At 39.4% G+C, this 26,342-nt stretch overlaps 1 protein-coding gene across 1 annotated transcript in view; it reads right to left on the bottom strand.

Annotated features, from left to right (window-relative positions):
• Positions 1-26,342, bottom strand: part of LOC124590930 (E3 ubiquitin-protein ligase Su(dx)) — a 143,010-nt gene that overhangs the window by 78,355 nt on the left and 38,313 nt on the right. The window contains exons 4-5 of the mRNA XM_047131686.1: positions 7,559-7,857; positions 1,464-1,598 (exon numbers count right to left, since the gene is read on the bottom strand). Of these exons, the coding sequence (XP_046987642.1) occupies positions 1,464-1,598; positions 7,559-7,857 (434 nt within the window). The remainder of the gene's footprint in view (positions 1-1,463; positions 1,599-7,558; positions 7,858-26,342) is intronic.

Here is a 26,342-nt window from a genome sequence, read left to right as displayed (position 1 = left end):
CCATTTATTAGAGACCTTGCTAGTTTTATATAGAGTTCACTATTATGAATTTGGACATTCTATCCCCATGTCTCAAAACACACAACATATCCCAAACAGTTTTCTTGTGTACATTTAACCCCATTCAATTAATAGAGGGAAACATTCCACGTGGGAAAAATATATCTAAAAACACAGATGATGTGACTTACCAAACGAAAGCGCTGGCACGTCGATAGACACACAAACAAACACAAACATACACACAAAATTCATGCTTTCGCAACAAACTGTTGCCTCATCAGGAAAGAGGGAAGGAGAGGGAAAGACAAAAGGATGTGGGTTTTAAGGGAGAGGGTAAGCATTCAAGTATACATAAAAATGAAAATTTCTCAAAGTGTGCAAATCTCAATAGATTTGTAAGAAAATCTATCTGAAGTTCCCAGAGGAAGCCTGAGATTGGTATGGTGTAAAACCTCTGCTTCCGCAAAAACTGACCTATGACAGACACCTGTTAATTAATGTGATTTATACGATTCATAAATCCTGTAAAGGTATTTTCTTGCTCTCTTTCAGTATATACTGATATTTTGCAGCACAAAAGATTGGGAAATTCTCAACAGTTTGACTACACTAGAACCTCTTTAGAGCAAAACCGCCTATCCCTGATTGCAATGCAATAGACTCTCTTCTACACTGTCAAGAAACTGAGATGCAGATGCATCAGCACCATGGTGGATGCACTTAATCCTGGAGCCTCTAAGTTCTAACACATCCAGTTGGTTGTAAAATGTCCAGTTAACTCTGCTAAGCACCAATATTGATGGTTTAATTTTGTGCATTTCCTCTTCATGGTAGGTGTAACTAGACTAAGAAATGGTTACTGAAATGGAATTAAGCCCACTTCTCACTACACAATGACTGCAAGAGTGGGAGAGCATAAAGAATGTTGATAGAGGAGAACTAAAGCACTGCTGATGCACACTTGTACCCTATGTTCGAAACAATTCCCCCTCAACAAGAGGCTCTTAATAACTTGACCAAAGTAGCAGTTGGTCACAAAACCTAGTTACACAATGTACGTATTTAAAATAGTCGAGACGAAAGGAATGAATGGGGATGTTTGATGATGAGATTAGCGAGACCCTCTGAATTATGATGTGACAGACAGAGGAAGCATACAGTAGGAGTGGTGGTACTGACGAGCCCCAACTGAGAAACCCAGTTTTCTGAATGTCACCCTATATCCTGGTTTAAAGGAGACAAATAGATGAAGAAAAGACAGTGCAACAATTTATCTCCAACAAGAAATCTCTTCAACAACCCTTTCTACCATTTTGTTAAATGAAGAAATTTCTAATTTGGTACCTGCTGTTCTACTGTACACGGCAGCACCTTTTCTACATGTAGTGGGTTATTTTGTATTAGAGATTTTTTTCCTTATTAAACATTAATTGTACATGGCTAATACTTCATAAACAAACCTGAAACTGAATGAGCACTGCTTCTACTTGATGAACCAGGCAAAGGATTCTCGCTCCCTTGCTGACGAGTTCTTGCACGTACACCACCATTGAGAATACTCCTGTTTGCTCCAGGTGGATCATTATTTGGTTGCCCTATGAAATCAAATTGATTAGTTAAAATACTTCAAGTTACAGTGCAATAATTTTATTGATGATCTGAATGAAAGATTAAAAGAGAAAGGGAAAACATATTCTCTTATAGCACTTCCTAAAAATCTGGCAAAGAAATACATTCTACTCTTCATCCAACATACCAATCTGCTTGCCATTTTCTCTGCACTTCACAATTCCTTGTATTCAAAGGCCACAGTTTTAGGAAAGCCGACAACACAAAAATGACTGACAGGGAACTAATAAACAACTATTCATAGAACAAATTACTTTAAAATTAGCAACAAAACAATTTATATTACTTATGATCTAATAAATATTGTAATTATGGTACTAAAAAGCTCTTGGAGAACCATAAATAATGGAAGTGATTTAAAGTAACTATTCACCAAGCAGCTGAGACAATGAGATTTCAATAGGTACATAAGCAAGAGTGAGAATGTAGCAAAATTTCAGACGAGTCCTCCTTCAAAGCTACTGACTACACGGTCCCATACATATACCCGCACAGTTAAATTGCAGCTTGAATGGAGTGAGAGGTTATATCAGGTATAGTGGATGAGGGGAGTAAGGAGGTGGAGAGTGGAGGTAAGATTGGGAAAGGGTGGCTGATGGCTGGAAGGCAGAATGGAAGCAGGTGCACAGAATGGAAATGTGGCACCAAGGAACCTCATTCTGCCCAAAGGCAGGGGGAGTTCTGTGCAATGCACAATGATGGGAAGGATCGGATTGCAAAGGTCAATTCCAAGAAGCTGGCATTGGAGGGTAGGATTCAGATGGCACAAGTTGTGATGCAGTATATATTGTTGCGATGTAGTGTATTGTGCTTAGCACCGTGTTCTACCACTAGATAACCAAATGCCCTTGGCAACAGTTAAAAGGTACCCATTCATCCTCACGTATAAGTGTTATTCTAAAAGTAAAGAATGTTTTGATCTGGGTAACCATGCAATTCTTCCATCACCCTCACCATTATGTCATAGAACTTACTACTCATTTGTGCCAGCATGATCTGACAGCGAGCAGAAACAGTTGTTTACTGTTTATTTGTGCGGTTTTAAAATGTGTGACAAAATTAATGATACCGTCAAGCGTGTGATTCATAGTGTAATATGGTCTTTGAATTAAAAAAGGTCCACCATATTGAAATTTGCAAATAGATAACCAAAGTTTATGGAAATGTGATGAATGAAGCTTCAGTTCACAAGACGGAGCATTGGTTTGATTGTGGGCAAATGAATATTTGTGATGAAGAATATCACGCTGACCCGAAATCAACGATTGAGGGAAAAAATTTCACAGAGCAGATATTTGACTATTGATTGAGCTTGCCTTTAACTGACATTTACTAATGGTTTGTGGTATCTGATGGTATTAAACATTTATTTCCACATAAAAATGTCCATGCTCAATAGCTTGCAAGCGTGGAAGACTTAACAGTTAACTGTGAAGAGCGGCATGGAATCCTCTATATCACCAACATCAAAGAGTAACTATAACAACGCCGCACTGGTAGCCTTGTGGTCTAGGGCACCTTGTCACGGTATGCGCAGCTACCCCGTCGGAGGTTCGCGTCCTCCCTTGGACATGGGTGTGTGCGAGTTGTCCTCAGCCTAAGTTAGTTTAAGTTTGATTAAGTAGTGTGTAAGCCTAGGGACCGATGACCTTAGCAGTTTGGTCCCATAGGAACTTACCACAATTTTCCAAATAACTATAATGACAAACTCTAGTCACATGGAATGTTTATACACCACTGTACACTCACATTTTCGGGGACAGAATGAGATGCCACCTAACTCCTCCCCTGGTATTAATGATATCGCAGATTAAACTTCACATGTCGCCCTGCGTTTGTTGCCACCGCTTTCCTGAAACCTGGCATTGTGCCACTAGATTCAGTGGTTCGAATGGGATGTGAGGTACCAGTCTTCAGCGTCGTTTTCTTCTCCAAGAATCCTGGCGCCCATAGCAGCTCATGCTGGCCGTGGGGTACGGAGCCACTGTCAGGTGGTATATTCTTATCATCTCATTTGCCACCTGCAGTTCTTGCTGTGTCCAATGCATCAAAAAATGTGGGCTTGAGTAAATCTAGTGTGATGGTGGTAGGCATACTATTTATTCTAATCTGGAAGGTGTGGCTGCCTTTGCTAATCACCAGACATGGTCCATTGTATTGTGGCTGCAACAGGTTACATACTGTCTGTGCCATGGTTTCAGGTGTAGTTGCCAAATTTCTTGAGGTATAAGTGCAAATTTTGTGCCAATGGCAAGAGGTTATGACCTCTTGACGACTTGCGGTGTGGTCTCTGATGTATGTGTATCATCTGTAATGCCGTTATTTGCATGGTAAGCTTCACTAATTGTGACTGGAGTGATGCTAGTCTCACGGCAGACATATTCTCTTGCAGTGGTGTTGGTGTTGACATGTTTGTTGCAGGATACATTTCGACGATCCTGTCCGCTGTTTGCACTAGTGCATTTAAATCACCTGTGCACACTGTCAGAATTTTTTGTGTGTCAGAGGGTAAGTGGGACAACCAAATATTGTGGAGTACGTTGTTGTTCGCTGTGTTGCTTGCCAATGTGTGCAAACAGCATAAAATATGTGACGGGGTTCAATCACCTAGCTCCTCAGTCTGTAAAAGCTTCTCTAGTTGCTTTGCTTCAGATTGTGATGAGAGCATCACTAGTGCGTTCTTAATTGACGCATACCATTCGGCATTGGGTGATGTAGCAAGGATAGCTTGTATCTCAGTGGCCAAGTCATCTGTTACTGCTGCGACTACTGCTAATATCTGCACACGGACAAACTGGCTTTCAAGCTGCACAAACCACAACGCCGTGTCCTGTTGCCAGACTGATGGAGGTTTAATAGTAGCCCTATTAACTATGCTGCTCATAGCTGCTCTGTGGTGACTGGTGGATTGTCCATTTTCATGCGAGAACGAGTGCGGTGCGGCTGACATGGAAGTAATAACATTCATGTTACGATGCGGTGCAGAACACTGAAGTCGACGTGGTCGTGTTGTTGTGTTATTGTCATGGTCAACAAATTGTGGTTTCTGGTAGAACTGAACATTTATTTCCACATAAAACATGTCTATCCAGGATAGCTTATAAGCATGGAAGGCTTACCAGTTAACTGTCAAGAGCGGCATGGAAAAGTCTATATGACTAATGTCAAAGAGTAACTATGATGGCAATACCAGTCACATGGAATGTTTATACACCATTGTACACTTGCGTGTTGGGTACAGAATATGATGCCACAGTTCTTTCCAAATTGATAGTGGTGATTTTGGCTATAAAAAGCCATGTGCCAGGTGGGTTCCTTGAATTTTGGAATATGAACACAAGAAACAATTAATGGGAGCTGCACCAATTTTTCTCACTCAAATAATAATAATAATAATAATAATAATAATAACAAAAATGATTCTTCACTGTGCTTTTTTATGACAATGCTCCCCCATATTCTGCTGCAATGACAGTGGCTTTGGCAGTTCTGAACACCCACCTTACAGCCCAAACTTGACTGAGTGCTTACCATCTTTATCACAAGTTGAAGGACTTTTTTGGGCATATAGCACTGTGGATATGACAGCGAACTGGAAGACGATATTAGTGACTGGTTCAACAACTTGGTGGCAGTTCAGGAGGCACAGGAATACATGTGGAATGCTATGACACATGTTTAAATTTGAACACCTAATGTGTAGAAAAATGGCTAAGATATGAATACATGTTGTAAAATGAGTAACAAATGCTTTTTACTTTCAAAACAACTCTTGTAAAAAAAAAAATAAACCTGCAGAAGTTATGGCAGAATTAGTATATGATACAATTGCTTTTACAGATGTTCCTGATAGAATAGGATATGCCTGCGATAGGCCTGGAATAGCATGTTCCTGAATGGTTGAAACCGACAGGTCTTGCACCTATTTTTTTTCACAGTGGTATGACATGCGACAAATGGTTGCAAGTAGGTGCAACATCAGGAAGCTCAATGATATTTCATGCGTTGGGTAGCAGTGGAATACCACTTTGGATGGGATTGGAAGGATTGTGAGCAGAAATGGTCCTCAGTTCTGGGCACAAAAATATGTGGTGGTGTTACTGTCTGCGATGATCTTGGTTGATAAGCAGGCTGCGTCTTTGCTGGTTCTTTAGGGTGGTCAGAGAATTAGAGGGATGTGTGGATGTGGCGTGGGAAATGTGCTTGTGAGTAACTGCTGTCTGTGAAGGCCTTAATAAGACCTCACTGATTCAGCACCTTAACTACTTGGGCTGCTGTTACGTTTACTTCTTCCATTACACATTACAATTAATTCTCATTGCATTTAGAACTTATTACTTTTCAACTTTTGAAACAAAACAGTGACCAAGAAACATGATAGTGACCAAGAAACATGATAGTGCACAAATAACAATCTCCACTAATACGAAATACGTGTGAACTCTAAGAACCAGTTTTAAATGGTTACTCATGGATTTCGGCTGAATAGTTTGACATACAGGTAGACAGCTTTAGGTTTCTTGACTGTTATTTATTTGTAAGGTATGTCCTTCAATACTTTAATCAAAAAGAAGCAAGTCTGTTTATACCATACACACACATGAACCAATCAAAAGGATTTTCAGTCCTCACTGGTAGTGTCTTACATGCACACCACTATTCAGAATGTGAGAATTTGACCAAAACAAATTTTATTATTGAAAATAATGTACTAGCTGATATTGTCTGCCACTGACATGGCAAATATTAACAAGTTTATCAGACACAGTAAGATATCCTTTATGTTCTTTATTCCTCAGTTTTCTTCTGCCCCCACAGTCGAAAGCCAGAATACCGTACATCAAAGAAGTGGATATCAACTGTAAGTCGTAAAATTTATGTCTGTTACATGAGAACAGTAGAATCCAGTTGATGAAAATGACATCTTTGTGGTGAGTTCTAAGAGTCATGGGGAGTGGGAGGGGAGAGGGTGAGACAGGAATAGTGGTGAGAGAGAGAGAGAGAGAGAGAGAGAGAGAGAGAGAGAGAGAGAGAGAGAGAGGGAGATAGGAAGAGGGGGGAGAGGGGGAGGGGAGGGGAGGGGAGAGGGAGAAGGTGAGGGTGGAGGTGACACACACACACACACACACACACACACACACACACACACACACACACACACACAGAGAGAGAGAGAGAGAGAGAGAGAGAGAGAGAGAGAGAGAGAGAGAGAGAGTGAGAGAGAGTGTTTTAATGTTTGTGGCATAAAATTTTGTGCTTAAATTTAAATTTAAACAATTTGATTGCAAGATAATCTGAGTAGGGCTAAAATGGTAACCAGAGATTCCTAACTGTCCACCCACACCAAGTATTGAAATCATGGAAAACTTAAGAGAATGCTTAGATAATATTGCACACAGCTTTCCTGGTAAACCCACAGTGGCATAAGATTTCAATCTGTCATCAATGGACTGCAAGATGTATTGCATTGGGAATAAGAGGCTGGGACAAACGAACAGACCAACACAATGTTAAACATATTTTCCAAAAATTATTTAGAGTAACTGGTGAGAGAGCCTACTCACAAAGAAATGCTGGGACAAAACAGATAATTTTTGTTTTGTTTTAATGAACAGGGAGATACAAAAAGTTTTAACAGAAGAAACAAGAAAAAATACAAGAAGTATCCACTTTAATTGCTCTAAGGACATTGCTAAAACCATGAAGAAATGTCAACAGAAGAGTAAAAACAACCAAGGTGAGCAACTGCTATAACTTTTTAAATCAATTATAGTCTTCCAGGTTTGCAACACAGATACCATATACGCACGACATAAATGCCAGAAACAAGGACTTGCAAAAACATGGCATCAATTTGTATTTTGCACCATTCAAAGAAGCAGGGATTTTGGAAAGAAACGAGATTGTAAAACCATGAAAAACATACCTGTTGATGCAGTTGTAAGACTCCTTGTGTGGTTTTCTTGCTGAACATTGGCTAGTTGAGTACTCATATCAACACGCATGCCATTTAATACCATGACAAGATCACCTACTTTTACTGGTTGGGTATCATGTTTAGTTTCACTCATCATGTCTACAGTAAGTTCTAAATTCTCACATTTTCCATTGTAGTGTGTAAGGATTTCAAAAAGACTGAGCTGCTTCTCTCCTATGACTGCATCTTTGCGAAATGTGCTGTGATCCAAAAGCCTAAAGTGAAGCTGTGACTGAGGAGTAACCAACCTAAAAGTAAGGGAAAAATAGAGTACATTATGTTAACATGAATAAAGCAATAAATACTAAATTAAACTATATAATAACAATCCTGCTATCACAACAACTATATATATTTTATGCCAGAGGAACAGCATACAACAATAGGAAACAAAGTTTACATTATGACTCATCCATACCATTGTGTTAAACCATAACACCTGGAATGTAGGCAACTTCCCCTAGTAACAAATATGTATAGAAAATAATAGCAAAGTCTACACACACACACACACACACACACACACACACACACACAGTGAGACAGAGAGAATAAATAAGCTACCACATCTAGAATGTACAAAAATTACACATTTAAAAACTGACAGTATCTACTGAATAGTCCAAGCAGAGACCATATTATGGAAGGGATGTGACCTCACTTCGAGCTCTGGTAGCATGCAAAGTAATGATGAGGCCTCAACTATTCATTTGATACAGGTAGCAGAAAGTGGATCCATATGAGTTGCTCGAAAAATGTATGGAGAACAATTCCAGAACTGTCAGTTGCCTAACAGGCAATCATTTGAACCTATGCACCAGCAAATTCACATAACTGGTTCCTTTGAACCTGATGAACATGACATCAACTGCACACAAACAAGCATAAATTTTCCCATGGAAGCTGCGCTACGAGGCACTGTGGTAAATTCGACAACAAGCAGAAGTGCAGACAACAATAATATGCACTTGCAGCTATTCCATTCAATGCAGGTAGATTCACAGTGCGCCTTGAGGGCTTCAAGCATTGGTACCTTCAACAGATGTCCTTAGCTCTCACTTTCTCGTTGTATGTGTAATAAGCCATATGTAGCACATCCCGTGTCTACAGCAACATCTTTTAAACAATATATGACCTGGTACAGATATTTGAATTGTCAATGAATACTCTCATCAAACATTGATGGTTTCACAACTCTTAGAACATGAAACAACCATGCAATATTTATTTTCCTTCCATAATGAAGGCAAGGCAAAAAGTTGCTGACCTGGCAGACAAACTATTTTGTCAAAAATGCACTCTTTTTCAACAGTGGATTTCTGAAAAGTCTGTAAAATAGCTGCTTACAGTGGCCATAACCTCTTTACTGGATTCAAGATATTTTCTTTAGATGTCAGAATATGTGGCATTCAGAACAGGTTGAATATGCTGAGCAGCATGGATGTTCAATCAATTTGAACTTAAAATCTCTTGGTCTTCCTTTTAAAATACCTTTGTTAGCAGCCCCACTGTTTTGCTTATTGCCTAGTGCAAGTCTCTTGTTCATACCACTTGAGCTGCTTTTGTGTCACATGTCTTGAGTGTAACTTCCTTCTGTAAATGACTGTCACATGAGTGTATAGTGTGGTGTAGTGTTATTGCTGTTGGTGGTGGTGGTGGTGGTGGTGGTGGTGGTGGTGGTAGTGGTAGTGTAAGAAAGGAGATGCTGAAACCCAGTGCCAGCACACACACTCCACTTGTCAGTTAGTTACATGTTCCATGGGTCACTTTGCAAAACAAATCATGATGATGTGCAGTGAGTCAGTTTACAGTCACATAGTTAAATTTTCATCTCTAAAAAATAAAACAACATGCATAATTTTTTGTTTGTTTGCAGATATATGTTTGCAATCGTGTTACATATCGAAATACCTGCAGAAAAGTATCACGGCATGCTGCAACAGGAGCCAAAATAAAATGGAGCAGCCCAATGATAAAGTAGAGTATCATGATGTAATTGTTTTTTGTATTTGAAAGGGAGCAATGCTACAGCTATCAATGTTGGGTTGGTGGAAGTGTATGGCAACAATATGACACAGCAGTTATGTGGCACGAACACTTCCAGTTGGTATAACAAGTCTGAATGAAAAAAATGAAGTGGCAGACCATATCTCTGAAGAACTGGAAATCACAAAAGCCATACCCCTGTGAAGAACTGGAAATCACAAAAGAAATGAAAAGTGAAAATCAGTAGTAAATCAGTTTTCAACATCTTGCACAACATTTTGAACATGACAAAAGGTGACTGGGTTCTGTGACTGCTCACACCCATTAAACAAGCCTACCGAACTGAGACAGCACATGATGATTCTTTGGTTTATGAAATTTTGCCTCCCTCCCCAATACTCTCCTGACATGGCACCCAGTTACTTCTTATTCTTTCCTCAAATGAAGATACCACTGCATGACAGCCATTTCCAGAATGATTAGGTGATTTCCGATGTGAATCTTTTCCAAATCAGGCAAAATGTAGATTTCTATAACAAAGATATCCACAAACTCATCCCTTGTCAGAAAAAAAAAATGTGACGCACCGAAGGATGAACAAATAAAAAAAGGACTAACAGTGTCATCAATATTTCATGGTCAGTTTGATTTTTTGGGAGTGATAATTAATACCTTATGATCCCCTGTATCAACATAACTGGCATTAAAAATAGCCACAACCTGACCACTTACAGATGGGTTCATAACAGGAAACAATATTTACTTAAGTAACAGAAGTGAGTACAAAACACTTCTGCACAATATAAACTACTTGTTTCTAAACAAAAATTCACCTATGAAATAAAATGTTCCCTAAACGGAAATTTTTCAGTTTTAAAATTTATTTTCACTCTGTCAGGAATCATATTTTTGAGTAAATGACAAAAGATTTTGGTGGCAGCATTATTCAGCACTTTCTGAGCTATAGTCAATATTAGTAAAGAGTAATTTTCTTTCGGTATTGTAACAATGGATATCATTATTCCTTTGGAATTGTAATAAATTATTTAGAACAAATTCCATTAGAGAAAATTTGTACAGTGAATCTGTAGTTAAAACATGTAACTCCTTACACAATTGTCTCCACGATAATTGAGGATGGGCAATACATTTATTCTTATGGCATACTTCTGTGCAATGAAGATTTACTTTCTTAGAGAAGAACTATTTCAGAACTTAATTTCATATGAGACTACTGAATGAAAATCAGCAAGATGTGTTAATTTACTGATTTGTCCCTCTCTAGACCCGCAGTAATGCAAAGTGCGAAAGTGACTGACATGAGTTGTTTCAGGAAGACTAAAATGAGAATTTTCCTATTACAATTCTGAACAATACAAACATGCAAAAAATTCTGAAGATTCTGTCTTGTTTACAAGCCCCTTTCCATGCTTAATTTGTCACTGGTATTGTATCCTTTGATGTACAGAACTGAAAATGCTGCTTTTTAAAATTAAGACGATTTGCAGAAAACCCATCAATTACCCTTTCTTAACACATTATTTACAAATTACTTTGTTGCTTTAAGCCTAATAGGATTGACTACAATACTTGTCTCATCTGTAAAAGAATGAATTCTGCTTGAGTAGCATCAAAGGAAACACCAACCTTAACATTCACATCCAACATACAGCTCATTATCCCCACTGACATGTGTCCTCTCTCCATCAGATACGGAAGAGAGGTTTAAAATTAAACTCAAAAGATCAGGAAAAAGCAAAGTGATCAGGAATTTTACTATCTCCTGTGCCCAATATGTCTAATGAAAACATTTCCACTGTCAGAATTCAAACCAGTCACTCCTGAGAGAACCACAACTGTAAAAGCATGTTTTAGTAGCCTCAGTAATAAACACAAAGTATCTTGATGAAAGATGATACTTTTTCCCTTTATTTTTCAATCCAAACCTATTTTGCTACCAAGGTGGTTCAGTAGACTTGCACAGAATTTGTTAGTTATTGTTGAATCTTTTGTAACACCTATTTTATCCTAGAAAACATTGGCTTCATTGATTAACTTTTTTCTGATGCTAGGCCACACATTTCCACCCACAGCTTTGAAGCTTTTTGTTCTGATGTGAAAATGTAGACCCTTAACTCATTTACAGAAGCAAATCAGTGAATAAAATCAAACTTTTTTTTTTAATTATCCAAACATTACTGAAAATATTGTTTCCTCATTTACCTTTAGTCAAACTCCAACACACAAGGCATTCACCTTGTACACAGTTTTCCATATATCAATTAAATCAGTGTGGCAACAACTCAATAAGAGCAATTCATGGTGACAGGAGCTCTCATTTTGGTAGCTTAGTACCAATACTATACACCACAGAACTCACTGTGATGGTCTGTACTAGGAAATTTTGTAATGGCTTTTGAGATTGATTTCAAAATACCAAATAAATTAACATTCATGTAGTATACAAACTGCAACGCCATTATTCCTCTCTTTGAACAGGCTATTCGCTGGTTTTAAGTATTAAGAGACCAACTGCCACTACAATCTTCTGCTGATGCCAGCAACTCCACAAGACTAACCTGAGAACAATGTCTATATGCAGTATAGTTAATATTTCATTTCTTCTAGCAACTGACTGATTAGCATCAATTAGGAACTTATGGGAATCCAAGGCTTAACAGAGTTCAGTAAGTGGGTCAAGTACTTCGCAAATCTTCTTGTACAGCAGTCTTTTGACTGAAAACAACAATAACAACGTTCAACTGCTGCTGCTACTGGCAACAACAATAACAACAACAAACTGTTACCACCTACTCTGTGCATCTTTAATCATTCATTGTACATCATCACAATCACTCACTGCCTGATATCACACTGTGCACTATTGATGTTTTCATCTATGGTTGCAGTACTGTGGTGCCCATTTCAAACAGAAGTCATTTATTTATAGGTTTTTCGTATCTAGGAGTGCACAGTGTATAAAAATTTTTAACAGTTCGTTAATTATTATACATACCTCATGACATTTTTATCAAAATGCAATATTATGCAGTATTTGTTATTCTATACATTTACCAAATACAATATGGCTCTATGGTGATGGACCAAAAAAATCTTAATCAATGCTACAGTTTTGTTTTTCTATGCACTCCCTTACTGTACAGATGATCATATCATATACAGTTTCTTAGTATTTGTATTATGAAACATGTTTTGCTTCACTTTCTGTTTATGTGGTCTATATTTAATTTCAAGATCTGTTGTATTCACACATCAAGAAAATTTGTACTCCCCAATTGTTTGTCTATTTATTTCAATATGAATATTAGTTTGCACCCTCTTCCTGGTGGTGATTATGTCCACTGCAACAGTTTTTTCTCGATTTATAATCAAACTGTTTACATCAAAGTACTCTACTACATTTTTATGATGGCCTTAACGTTGTCTTTAATACTTCCTGTAATTAAGAAACTGGCATCTGGAGACTAGTATAATTTTCTGTTGTTACTGTTTATATCTAAAGCATTTACACTGTGTACAGACAACATTGCACTCAATATGGAATCTTGGAGAACTCCACGTCTGACCACCAATAAATCTGAGTAATGGGTACTGACTGTGCCGCTTACTTTGTGTGTTACCTCTATGAACAATTTTCTTTCATGTAAGTATGATTTAATCCAGTTACAAGGTCCTCCCATAATATCTAAATTCTCAATCTTATTAAGTAATTTATCATGACAGATGGTATTAAAAGCTTTTGAGGAGTCTAGGAACATGCTCAACATATGTTCCTACCTATCTAGAGCCTATAGAACTTCATACAGAAAAGAAAAGATCACTTTCGGCTTCCTTTTTTAGAGATTGTGCCAGCATATCTTTTTCACAAATAAATCTAGGATTTCATCTATCCCTGACAAGTGTTTTAATTTTAGTAGCTTCATTTCTTCCTATACTACCTGTACATTTGTTTGCATGAGAAATACTATGTTATCTACCTCTTCAGTTTTTGATCTCATTTGTGTGGGATGTTTATGGCTGATATTTTCCTCAAAAAGTTTTCCCACTACATTTACGAAAACAACATGAGCTACATACTTTGGTTTACTGATAATTTACAAATTTTAATTCAATTCATATTTGTTTCTTTACAATTTCAAATAGTTTTCAAGTTACTGGGCACGTTTCTTATGTATCTATCAATTTCCTTAGTTCAGTCATCATACAAATGCCTAAATTGCAGATATTGAGATAAATGTTCATTGAATGGAAACTCAGAGCAAATAATTTTATAATGGTGAGGTACATAAGTTACCCATCTGAATGCCACGAATTCAGCAGAAGACTTATAAACAAAACCATCTGTCAGATCAAGTGGACACTTCTCTTACACTATCCTCACACAGGACTAATGCGAAACAGCACTCTCCAGCAGCACATGTTGGTTTCATCAGGAGCACAAATCTCTGAGAACCCATTTCCAAAAAATGGAGAAGTGAGAAATAGCTGTGTATTCTTTACCAGCAGTCATTGAAGATGATCAGAATACAACACAATGGAGATTGTGTACATATTAGTGGACCGAAGACACTTAAACCATTTCTTCAAAAAATGTCTTGAGCCACAGTTGTGAATGAGCAAACAAAGTATGGAACATTTATGTCAAGTTAAAATTATATGCTAGGTCACAAACTGAAATTGACCCATAGTACATAGTGTGTTATCAATTTATTATTTGTGCACACATGATGAATGCATTCAACGATGTTGTTGTTGTTGTTGTTGTTGTTGTTGTTGTTGTTGTCACCATTGTCGTCTTCAGACCGAAGACTATCCTGCGCAAGCCTCTTCATCTGCTTACTGTACTTGTTGCTTGATCTCCCTCTGCAGTTTTTACCGCTCACACTTCCCTCCAATACTAAACTGGCCATTCCTTAATGTCTCAGAATGTGTCCAATCATTCAATCCCTCCTTTTAGTCAAGTTATGCCACATATTTCCTTTCTCCCGCATTCGATTCAGTACCTCTTCATTAGTTACAGGATTACCCCATCTAATCTCTGGCATTCTTCTGTAGCACCACATTTCAGAAGTTTCTATTCTCTTCTAGTCCGAACTGGTTATTGGTCACATGTCACTTCCATACACAGCTACACTCAGAAAAATGCCTTCAGAAAGGACTTCCTGACACTTAAATCTATGTTTGATGTTAACAGATTCCTGTGCTTCAACAACACTTTTCTTGCCTTTGCCACTCTGCATCTACTATCCTCTCTACTTTGGCCATCATCAGTTATTTTACTGCCAAAATAGCAAAACTCATCAACAACTTTTAATCTCTCACTTCCTAATCTAATTCCCTCAGCATAACCCAATTTAATACAACTACAGTCCATTATTTTTGTTTTGCTTTTGTTGATGTTCAACTTACATCCTCCTTTTGCAACACTGTCCATTCAGCTCAACAGCTCTTCCAAGTCCTTTTCCATCTGTAACTACATTACAATGTTATCAGAGAAAGTTTTTATTTCTTTTCCCTGGACTTTAATTCACTCTCCAATTTTTTCCTTGCTTTCCTTCATAGTTTGCTCAATGGACAGACTGAATAATATTGGGGATGGGCTACAGTCCTGTCTCACTCCCTTCTCAACCACTGCCCCCTTTTCATGCCTTTTGGCTACGATAATGGCCATCTGATTTCTGTACAACCTGTACATGACCTTTCGTTTCCCATATTTTACCCCTACTATCTTCAGAAATTTGAAGAATGTATTCCAGTCAACACCGTCAAAACCTTCCTCCAATCTACATATGCTATAAACAAAGGCTATCCTCTCATCAACCTATCTTCCAAGGTAAGCCATATGGATGGGTAGTTTGGGGGAGAAGACCAGACAGCGAGGTCATCGGTCTCATCAGATTGTGGAAGGATGGGGAAGGAAGTCGGCTGTGCCCTTTCAAAGAAACCATCCTGGCATTTGCCCGGAGCAATTTATGGAAATCACGGGAAACCTAAATCAGGATGGCCAGACGCAGGATTGAACCGTCATCCTCCTGAATGCGAGTCCAGTGTGCTAAGCCATATTGTCATTACTTCCTTACGTGTTCCAGCATTTCTCTTAACTCAAAACGACCTCCCCCAAGGTCAGCTTCTACCAGTTTTTCCTCTCTTCTGCAAATAATTTTTTTCGGTATTTTGCAACCGTGACTTATAAAACTGATAGTCTGTTAATATTCACATCTGTCAGTATCTGCTTTCTTTGGCATTGGAATTATTACTTCCTTCCTGAAGTCTGAGAGTATTTTCACTGTCTCAGATACCTTGCATATCAGGCGGAATAGTTTAGTCATGGGCTAGTCACCCTAAGATGTCAAGTGAATGAAATGTCTGAGGGAATGTAATCAACTCCATGAGCTTTGTTTTCGCCTAGGTCTTTCAGTGCTCTGTCAAATTCTTCTCGCAGTATCATATCTCCCATTACATCTTCATCTTACTTGCTCTTCCATTTCTACAAGACTGCTTTCAAGTTAATTTCTCTTGTATAACCCCTCTACATATTTCTTCTACCTTTCAGCTTTCTCTTCTTTGCATAGTACTGGTTTTCCAAATGAACTCTTGTTATTCATATGGCTGCTTCTTTTCTCCAAAGGCTACTTCAATTATTCTGTACAAGGTCTCTACCTTTTCCCAAGTTATTCATGCTTTACATTTGTCCTCTAACTGCTTCTGCTTAGTCATTTTGCATTTCTGCCAATCTCTCCTTTCAGACATTTGTATTCCCTTTCATCTGTTTCATTTCCTGCAATTTTATATTTCCTTCTTTCATCAATTAAATTCAACATCATCTGTGATATCCAAGAATTTCTATTAGGCCTTGTCTTTTTACCTATCTGGCCTACTGCTGCCTTCACTATATCATCTCTCAAAACCATCCATTCATCTTGCACTGCATTCCTTTCGCCCATTACAGTCAATTGCCTAATGCTCCCTTTGAAATTATTAACAAGCTCTGCATGAAGAGACTGACAGAGCACTGAAAGACCTAAGTCGAAACAAGGCCCTGGGAATAGACAACATTCCATTAGAACTACTGACAGCCTTGGGAGAGCCAGGCCTAACAAAACTCTACCATCTGGTGAGCAAGATGTATGAGACAGGCGAAATACCCTCAGACTTCAAGAAGAATATAATAATTCCAATCCCAAAGGAAGCAGGTGTTGAAGAGATGTGAAAATTATCGAACTATCAGTTTAATAAGCCACAGCTGCAAAATACTAACACGAATTCTTTACAGACAAATGGAAAAACTGGTAGAAACCGAACTCGGGGAAGGTCAGTGAGGCAATACTGACCCTATGACTTATCTCAGAAAATAAAATAAAGAAAGGCAAACCTATGTTTCTAGCATTTGTAGACTTAGAGAAAGCTTTTGACAATGTTGACTGGAATACTCTCATTCAAATTCTGACAGTGGCAGGGGTAAAATACAAGGAGCGAAAGGCTATTTACAAATTGTACAGAAACTAGATGGCAGTTGTAAGAGTCCAGGGGCATGAAGGGAAGCAGTGGTTGGGAAACGAGTGAGACAGGGTTGTAGCCTATCCCCGATTTTCTTCAATCTGTATATTGAGCAATCTGTAAAGGAAACAAAAGAAAAATTTGGAGCTGGAATTAAAATCCATGAAGAAGCAATAAAGACTTTGAGGTTTGCCGATGACGTTGTAATTCTGTCAGAGACAGCAAAGGACCTGGAAGAGCAACTGAACGGAATGGACAGTGTCTTGAAAGGAAGATATAAGATGAACATCAACAAAAGCAAAACGGGGATAATGGAATGCAGTCGAATTAAATTGATGCTGCGGGAATTAGATTAGGAAATGAGACGCTTAAAGTAGTAAAGGAGTTTTGCTATTTGGGGGGCAAAATAACTGACGATGGTCGAAGTAGAGAGGATATAAAGTGTAGACTGGCAGTGGCAAGGAAAGCGTTTCTGAAGAAGAGAAATTTGTTAACATCGAGTATAGATTTAAGTGTCAAGAAGAGTTTCTGAAAGTATTTGTATGGAGTGTAGCAATGTATGGAAGTGAAACGTGGACGATAAATAGTTTAGACAAGAAGAGAATAGAAGCTTTCGAAATGTGGTGCTACAGAAGAATGCTGAAGATTAGATGGGTAGATCCATAACTGATGAGGAGGTATTGAACAGGATTGGGGAGAAGAGAAGTTTGTGTCATAACTTGACTAGAAGGAGGGATTGGTTGGTAGGACATGTTCTGAGGCATCAAGGAATCACTAATTTAGTATTGGAGGGCAGCGTGGAGGGTAAAAATCGTAGAGGGAGACCAAGAGATGAATACACTAAGCAGATTCAGAAGGATGTAGGTTGCAGTAGGTACTGGGAGATGATGAAGCTTGCACAGGATAGAGTAGCATGGAGAGCTGCATCAAACCAGTCTCTGGACTGAAGACCGCCGCAACAACAACAACAACAACAACAACAACAAGCTCTGGTTCTTTCAATTTACCCAGGTCCTCATTTCTTAATTTTCTACCTTTTCTGAAACTCTTTGGTGTTTACACCAGGAATTGGCGAAGGGATCATTTTTTTCTTCAATGTTATATACAGCTTTTACTTAGTTCATCAAATAATATGACATTTCTAAATTTTTTTCCTACTCTTTATGATGATGTATTATGATATACAAAGTATTTATATTTTCTTCGACATTTTATTTGGTATACCAAGAGAGGCAAAAAGGTAAATTTGACACAGGTGTAATTTCTCTTCTGAATATATGTAAATTATCAAACAATGGAAAATCCAGGATGGAATGTAACAATACCAGAGAAGGAAAGTTGCTACTCACCATATAGCAAAGATGCTGAGTCGTGATAGGCACAACAAAAAGATTCACACAATTGCGCAGGTGGGAACTTTCCCTGCAATACATCCTACGCTCCCATAACCCTTCTGGCCTCAACCTTCATTAAGTCACTGTCCTCACCCATCCAGCCCCCTTCCTGTTCACATTCCAGCACTACACAGCCATCATTTCACTGCCACACCCAGCCTTTTAATTTCTTTCTATTTCTCTCCTTCTGCTACTTACCCCCTCCCCCTCTGCACCTTCTCTCCTGCCCTCTGTCTAAGCTGCAACACTTCACTGTCCGCCACTCCCACCATACTATCCCTCCCCCTCCCCGCCCCAGCCTCCTCCTTACCCCCACACAGTCGCCACTCCCATCATGCACTGGTGCTGCTGCTCACAGTGTGGTTTCACTTTTCTGAGACTGCAGACGTGTGTGCAAGTTGCATTTGCGTAAATGTATGTGTGTATGTGTGTCTACTACTGACAAAGGCTTTAATGGCTGAAAACTATAATTGTGTGAATCTTTTTGTTGTGCCTATCGCGACTTAGCATCTCCACTATATGGTGAGCAGCAACTTTCCGTCTCTGGTATTGTAAATCATCAAATAATGTAGTGACAATAATCACCAATCATGCAGAGCAGTTACTGTTCATTGCTGCATCTCGGTATGTGCACATTCCACTCTGTCACAGTTTAATATTGTAACAATGAAAATGATCAATTATTGATAATATAATGTAAATGGATAAATCAAAAACCTATTCACCAAAGGGCGGCACAGGAACACACACACAAAAGGATTTAACATTTACAAGCTTTCGGAGCCAGTGGCTCCTTCTTCTGGCAGACGAGTTGAAGTGGAAGGAAGAGGGGTAAAGAAAAAAGACTGGAGAGGTTTAGGGAAAGGGTATAGTTCAGGAAACTCACCCAGCACTTCGGGTCAGGGCAGACTTACCAGACAGGATGAAAAGGATAGACTGATTCCAGAATGAGATTTTCACTCTGCAGCGGAGTGTGCGCTGATATGAAACTTCCTGGCAGATTAAAACTGTGTGCCCGACCGAGACTCGGAACTCGGGACCTTTGCCTTTCGCGGGTAAGTGCTCTACCAACTGAGCTACACAAGCATGACTCACGCCCGGTACTCACAGCTTTACTTCTGCCAGTACCTCGTCTCCTACCTTCCAAACTTTACAGAAGCTCTCCTGCGAAGGTAGGAGACGAGGTACTGGCAGAAGTAAAGCTGTGAGTACCGGGCGTGAGTCACGCTTGGGTAGCTCAGTTGGTAGAGCACTTGCCCGCGAAAGGCAAAGGTCCCGAGTTCGAGTCTCGGTCGGGCACACAGTTTTAATCACGACAGACTGATTGTTGGGGACTGCAGCGGACGAGATTTGAAAACCTGAGAGCTTAAAGGTGTAAGACAGGGTAATATGCAAGACAGAGATTACTACTAAAACACCGTGCACGAGTTAATAAGAGTGAAAAGCTAAGTTCATTGCATGTAACAAGAGGTGGGAGGGGGGACTGCAAGAAATAGACAAAACTCTGATTTTTCTGAATTTTCTGGCTTTTCTATTTTTCGCCGTCCTCCTCCCACCTCTGTTACATACACTGCACTAAGCTTTTCACTCTTATTAACTCATGCACGATGTTTTAATAGTAATCTCTGCCTTTCCTATTACCCTGTCTTCCACCTTTAAGCTCTCAGGTTTTCAAATCTCATTCAGTCCAGTCCCCGACAATCAGTCTTTCCTTCTCATCCTGTCCAGTATGTCTCCCCTTATCTGGGGTTCCGGGTGACTTTTCTGAACTGAACCCCTTTCCCTAGACCTCTCCAGTCCTTTTCCTTCACCCCTCTTCCGTCCTCTTCAACTCTTCTGCAAGAAGATGGCTCCAAAACTTGTAAACGCTGAATCCTTGTGTGTGCGTACGTTCACCTGCCGCCACTTGGTGATTAGATTTTTTATCTATCCATTTACAGTTTATATTGCGTCATCCAAGTAACATTCTTTGTCCATGAAAGACACTGCTGAACATGTCTCATCAGTGTGGGATTTCAGATGAATGAAACATCCCTGAATTCCCACACTGAATCAGAAACTGACTTCACTGATGAAGATGAGGATTTTATACCAGAGAAAAGTGAAGATATGCGAGAAGAAGTTGTGAGCAAGGTATGGAAGTGAATTCAGATGCTGACCTACGACACCCCCTCACTTCATCCATCACAGCATGCCCAACTGAATGCCTCAACAAAGATGGTCACAAGGGATGAAACCGAGTCAGAGGCTGCCACTTTTTCATCTTCTCGAAGGAGGTCGGCTGTGAAAGTTGTGCTGTGCCCCAACAAAGTTCAGCACATGAATCGTAAATTTTTAAAGTATAATTCCAGCCACAGCCAGGCAGTAGACACCAGCTCAGGCGATGTCCTAATAAAGTAAGCAACTGGGCAGTACTGTTGACATTAAATCAAAATATTCTGGCCAGATGGAACTTACTTCACTGGTCACAGCTAAGATGCATAGAAACACAAACAAAACACAACACAGCGTGACCAGGAGGGAAGTAACCTTCTGTAACTCAGAGCACTTGCATGCTACAGAGGAACTCCCATGTTGCAAATTTAACCCAGCTTAGCAACCTGTGCTCAGGTGTTGGCGAGCTTTAAAAAGCTCACGGGACAAGTATATGGTAAACCTACTCATCCCCCTCCAGTAGGACTACATCAGAAGTGCAACTATAAGGGTATAAACATTCAAGCTTATGGGATCTAGGCACTCAGTCATGTAGTCATTCTCTCTGTGTATTGAACTGGTGGAAATGACAAACTTTTGAGTTTCAGAGAAAGTTTGGGTACTACTGGATGATGACGATCGGATGGTAACCTGTCCACTGATTAATTCATTGAGCTTCGGCAAGAGGCGTGCCATACCTGTGGCATGATGGCTGTAAGCCTTGGTGAAATCTCAATAATGCGGGGTGCTGGCGTCCAGCCAGCCTTTACCCTCTGAGGGACTTCAGCTGATGGAATGCAAGCTGTCTATAATCTGGCTCGGGAAGGCACATTCTTGCAACCTCCTAGTCACTTAGACATCATCGGCCACTTTCCTGGTCTACCCCTGTGGGGGTGATCGGGGCATTGCCACTCGGCATCAGCACATCAAGTGTTGGCCATCACACCTAACCACTCAACACAACAATGACTACAAGCGGGGATTAGCTGATACAATTCCAGAGAGCCTGAGTGTCCTGCATTTGTCGTCACCTGTGGGCTACCTACACAGTGCCACAACAACTGATACCTGCAACCCAGAACAACAGATGTCACTGATCTGACTGGGGCATCAGCGCATTCCACAGCCAGCTGTATATGCGCGCAGGCGCGCGCCCACACACACACACGCACACACACACACGCACACACACACACACACACACACACACACAGTGTGGCTCTGAGATGGGTCGGAGTGCTGTATGAGGCTGCTTGAATATAAACTACCACTGTTTCAACTGCACACTTGGCGTGAATCTACCTTCTCCCTCAGAACTCCTCTCACCCATCCTAAAGCAAAGTGGCCCGTAGCAGGTCTGGTCGTTGCAGTTCTGAAGGACAGATGTGGTCCTACTACTTGTGCTTGTCAATGAATTGATGACACTGTCATCAGTTCCTTCCACCTTATTTTTGAAGAAGTGCTGCTATGTCTCACAAAGAAATACAGAGTCAAATTCTCAAAAAGTACTTTAAAAAAATGACTGGACCAATTCACTTGAGGAAATGAAAAAATGACAGCAATAATGTATGCTTGGACTGTCATTTGTATAGAAGGCATGTCTGCAAATGATCTTTGGTCATATTCTTGGTGGCCTACTTTTATCATGGACATTGTGCCAAGGCAAAATTCAAAAATGGAAAATCATGGATGGAATGTAACAATACTACGAAAAGGATAGTCGCTACTCACCATATAGTGGAAATGCTGAGTCGCACACAGGCACGTCAAAAAAACTGTCAGAAAATGAGCTTTTGCCCAACAAGGCCTTCATCAGAGATAGAACACACACACACACACACACACACACACACACAACCGCAGATCACAGACTCCTGAGTAGTTCGCAGCCAAAGATTCAAATAGGGAACTATTTTACCTCTGGAATATTTTACCCAAGACGATGCCATCATTATTTAACCATTCCGAAGAACGGTATGCCCACGGAAAAAAGTAACAGCTGCAGTTTATCCTTGCTCTCAGCCATTCACAGTCAGAACAGCAAGGCCATGTTGGCTGATGGTACAAGGCCAGATCAGTCAATCATCCACAGTGCTGCCCTTGCAACTGCTGAAAAGGCTGCTGCCCTATTATTCAGGAATCACATGCTTCTTTGGCCTCCAGAGATATCTCTTCATTGTTGTTGCACCTACAGTACAGTTATCTGTATCATAACAGTATGCAAGTTACCCGACATCAGTAATGTCTGATTCATGAGGGAATAAACCTCCAATGAGTTCTAATTTCCTTCATTTTCTCCTTGTAATTGTTTTGCGAGACTTGTATGGGAGGAAGTAATACACTGACCAACTCTTCCCAGTATATATTCCCATGGAATTTCAATAGAAACCCTTTCAGTGATGTACAATAATTGTCCCATACCAACTGCCACTTGAGTTTGTCGAGCATCTCTGCTAACTCTTGCACTGACTAATCAAACTCATGACAAAATGTTCCATTCTTTGTTGGATCTTTTCTATATCTTATATTAATCCAACCTAGTGAAGGTCTCAGCCTGATGAGCAGTAACCAAGAATAAATCGTATAAATGTTTCTGTAAGTCACTTCATTCACAACTGAATTACATTTCCTTAAGATTATGAATCTCAGGCTGGCATCTGCTTTTGCTAAAATTTGTTTTGCACAGTAATTCCACTTTAAATCACTCCAGTTGGTTACACTTGCACATTTTAAAACTCTTACTGTTTCCAGTAATTACTCTCCAATAGTGTAATCAAATAGTTTTGGATTTTTTTGCCTATTTATATGCAATATGTTACATTTTCTTATGTTCAGGGTCAACTGCCAGTCCGTAGCACCACTCATGATCCTCTGCAGAGCATTCTGCAATTTGCTTGTCTTTCCGCTACTTAGCCCCTCCCCCCTCCGCACCTTCTCTCCTACTCTCCGTCTAAATTGCAACACTTCACTGTCCGCCACTCCCACCATACTATCCCTCCCCCTCCCCGCCCCAGCCTCCTCCTTACCCCCACCCAGTCGCCACTTCCATCATGCACTGGTGCTGCTGCTAGCAGTGTAGTTCTCTGAGACTGCGGACGTATGTGCAAGTTACACTTGTGTGTGTGTGTGTATGTGTGTGTGTGTCTACTGCTGACAAAGGCCTTAATGGCCGAAAGCTATGATTGTGTGACTCTTTTTACTGTGCCTATCGTGACTCAGCATCTCCGCTATGTGGTGAGTAGCAACTTTCCTTCTCTCGTGTTGCTACCAAGCTTTTTTGGGATACTCCTAAAATTGTGTTCAAAACCATCAGTTTTGATCCATTAAGAACAATGTATTGAGTCCTGCCTGCAAGGAAGTACTAGATTCATTCACAAATCTTATTTGATACCCAGTAAATTCATATTTTATTCACTAACCGAAACTGCAAAATTCCACCACATGCCTTCCTGCAATTAAGGAACACAACATTAACCTGGGTGCCTTTGTTTATGGCACTCTGGACCTCTTGAACAAACTGAGCGAGATTTATGATTGCAGAGTCCACGTTAACTTTTCGAACAAGAAAATTTTGTTTCCCAAAAACTTCATAATATATGAGCATAAAATATGTTCCATACTTCAACAGATTTCCTTCCAGAAAACAGTATGGCCTGCCACTTTACTTCCAGTCACTAAACACCCTTTCTTGCACCAGCAACCTATGATAGACCACTGCTACAAGGGAAGCAAGTTCTTGCACATAATCTGTGAAGAATCTCATAAGTGTCTCACAGTGCCTCACAGTGCCTAGATGTCTTTCCACTACTGAGCAATTTTAGTCTATTTTCTATTTGATGAACATTTCATTTATGTCAATACCTGGAATTCCAACTTTCGTGTGATGATTGAACTCAGAAACAGTATTATGACCATCCAAGGTTAAATAGTTTTGGAAGACCAAATTCAGTATTTCGGCCTTCTCTCTGTCATCATCTGTTTTGATGTCAGTATAATCACTGAGTGACTGATTTTGATCTTATTACTGGCTTTATGTAAGAGCAAAACTTCTAGGAATTTTCAGTCATTTGAACTCATCAAACACTTCTTGTGAAGCTCTACTTACACTCATTTTGACTTTGTTCAGATTTTGTTTGTCAACTTCATTGTGACATCACTTAAATCTTTGATGAAGCACTCTTTGTTTTCACAGCAACTTTCTGATGCAGCTGCTGAAGTATGGTGTGTTTTCCCTTACTTCAAATTTTGCTCACCACATACTGTACAAGGGTATATTGAACAAAACTTTTGAAATTTATCCATTTATGTGCCACAGCTTCATCTTCAGAGATGAACATTTGATGTTGACCAATTAGATACTCTGCAATTTGTATCCCATTATTCTCGCAAAGCAAAAATATTTTCTTACTTTTCTTAACATTCCATGCAACACTCAATAGTCGCTGGTGTTCTTACAGCCCTACATTAATTGATGCCCTCTTCGATGTTAAATGATTTGAAAAGTTTGGGTCTGTTTGTTATCAGGTCTACAACATTGCCCCCAGGAGTCAGTTCTATAAATATATGCTCACGGTAATACTTGGACACGTCATTCAGAACAATCTCTCATGAATGCTTGTCTCTAGCACCAGCTTTGATGGCATCTTGTCTCCACTGCTGTTACTACACACAAACAACATTACTGCATCCATCCATGTAGTCACAACTTTTCCCCTTGTGACACTATAAAATCCCCAAACAGGATTTTGCTTCTAATTAAAACAGTATTTTGAAATTAATGTGTAGTACAGAAATATGGTAATATTTATTTATTTATTTATTTATTTAATAAAATTGCAGCCAAATATCCATAAACAGTTACTTTGATTAACATTTTACATTTTTGCATATTCATTTATAGATTTCACTCTCTTACTGCACAGTTCTATGTGATATCGTTCACAGGCTTCATTACACAATTCACACACACACACACACACACACACACGTTGTGGTTGGGTCATGACAATTTTTGTTTTTGCAAATTAGATGATGAAAGCCATGAACAGATAATCTAGTTATGACACGTCGCAGTTCAAAGTTTGCAGCTGTCCATGAGCAGTTCATCATTGCTTTGGTGCCATAGAACTCTGGCCATACTTTTTCTTGTTTATCCTCCATGAACTTCAGTTGATTTCTGGAAGTCTTGGTGTGTGGCATCATATATTGAAGTTTAATGTCTTCAATCAGGAATGTCTATCTCACTAGCAGGTACACTAGTCTTCTTGTCTTTGAGAGACCCAGTGCTTTTTTAGATAAGTCAATTTTATCTTTACTAGTGTCTCTAGATTTTTTTGTCTCCCGTAGGCCAGGATTGGCAAGATCTTGTGTTGAATAATTTCACGGCCGTTTCTAGGGAGAGTAGACAGATGTTTTTGATGTCCTGTATTGCTATTATTGCTTGGGCCATACATTCTGTTGTATGTTTTGTGAAGCATTTGGCTGTTGGTTGCAATGTCACCCCTAGATATTTAAAGTGTGATGGATTTTAATTTTTTGTCCTCTGATATTGATTTCCGCATTCTTGGATGTTTTGCCTCCTTTTCTGAAAATCACAATTTAGTTCTTTGTTACGTTTATGTGTAGTTATCTATTTATCTATT

This window comes from Schistocerca americana, chromosome 2 (genome assembly GCF_021461395.2).
Source record: "Schistocerca americana isolate TAMUIC-IGC-003095 chromosome 2, iqSchAmer2.1, whole genome shotgun sequence".
Classification (NCBI taxonomy): Eukaryota; Metazoa; Arthropoda; class Insecta; order Orthoptera; family Acrididae; genus Schistocerca; species Schistocerca americana.
The sequence above is the reverse complement of the archived record's forward strand: the minus strand, read 5'-3'. Positions and strand labels throughout refer to the sequence as shown.